This window comes from Macrotis lagotis, chromosome 8 (assembly GCF_037893015.1).
Source record: "Macrotis lagotis isolate mMagLag1 chromosome 8, bilby.v1.9.chrom.fasta, whole genome shotgun sequence".
Classification (NCBI taxonomy): Eukaryota; Metazoa; Chordata; class Mammalia; order Peramelemorphia; family Peramelidae; genus Macrotis; species Macrotis lagotis.
In genome coordinates, this window is record NC_133665.1 from 77477818 (window position 1) to 77479227 (window position 1410).

The 1410-nt window shown below is 47.4% G+C and overlaps 1 protein-coding gene across 1 annotated transcript; it reads right to left on the bottom strand.

Annotated features, from left to right (window-relative positions):
• Positions 1-284: 284 nt before the first annotated feature.
• On the bottom strand, positions 285-692 carry LOC141496484 (endogenous retrovirus group K member 25 Pro protein-like). The gene has a single exon (XM_074199012.1). It carries the CDS (start codon positions 690-692, stop codon positions 285-287), a length of 408 nt encoding a protein of 135 aa, XP_074055113.1.
• Positions 693-1410: the final 718 nt, after the last annotated feature.

Consider the following 1410-nt stretch of genomic DNA (forward strand, 5'->3'; position numbering starts at 1 on the left):
GGCAGGAGAAGGAAGACCCATCTATAGCGGGCCCATAGGGACCATTCTTTTATTCACCACCCGTAAGTCAATAAGCATTCTCCAGGTGCCAGCTTTCTTTTTTATTACAAATACTGGAGAATTATAAGGGCTGGTGGTAGGCTCAATTCTGTGTTGTAACAATAATTCCTTAACTATATCTTTTAATGCGGTGAGCTTCTCTGTAGAAAGGGGCCACTGTTCTACCCACACAGGGTTATCACTCCTCCAAGTAATCTTTGGGCAGCTCACCATAACAGTAGCCCCTAGGAGTTTGTTGCCAAATCTTCAGGGGTGGTAAGATACAATTGTAACTGATGTAACAAATCTCTACCCCACAGGGCAGAGCCTAGTCCCGTAATCTTCAAGGGACGAATAAAACCACTTTGTCCTTCATAACTCCATCTTAAATGACGCTCTGCTTTTCTAGCCCCTTGGTGGCCTCCCACCCCCAAAATAGGGGTGGTAGATGACATAAGTGGCCAAGAGGGGTCCCACTGTGCTGAATCAATAACAGAGACATCAGCTCCAGTGTTGATCATTCCTGACACTAATTTACCTTCTATATTTATCTGTATAATAGGCCGTTGTGATCGGACTTCAGTGCACCAATTTACTTGTGGGACACTCTCAATCTCAATCCATGGCAAAGATATTCTTCGGCCAATAGCCATGCCAGGGGGAAGGGTTACTGGGTAGCAGTGTGGGTTGGTAAGGTATACAGTAGTGTCACCAGATGGCAGTAGTTGGGTGTGGACAAGTACAGGAGAATATCCTGTAGCACCCACTATTAGTCGGGGAAATGTGGCGGGGACCACTTCTATAGAGGCAGTACTCCAGGGGGTGATTATTAATGAATCCTCTTCCTTTCCCTGCTCAGCAACTGTTAGAATAGTTTGACCTAGATCCTCTCGTTCTGTAGTTCCCTCTGATATCGCTCCTGCACCCCTTTTGGTTCCGGGTCTGGCCCCATAGGCATCTCTGAGGCTACTGTAATCGGATAGGCTCTGGTGTCGGGGCCCCCACGGGGAGGGCCCCTCCTCCCGTTTCCCGGAACCAATGTTTTCTTAGATCTACAGAACTTTGCCATATGTCCGCCTTTTCCACAGGAATAGCAGGTGGGCTGTTTATTGCCCTTCTTTTGACCTGCACGACACTGTGCCTTAAAATGCCCTTCTTTTCCACAAGTAAAACAAACGCCCTTTGGTTGTTTAAGGCCTTCACTAATCCTCTGAGCTATGGCTATCACCATGGCTTGGTGTTCTCTACTTTTAGGGGGGGCCTCTAAGAGGCGCTCGATTATATCACTTATGGAGGGATTAGCGCCCAAACCAGTCAAGAGCTGTTGATATTCAGGGCGAAGACCCTCTTTTACCAACTGCGGAATAAGCA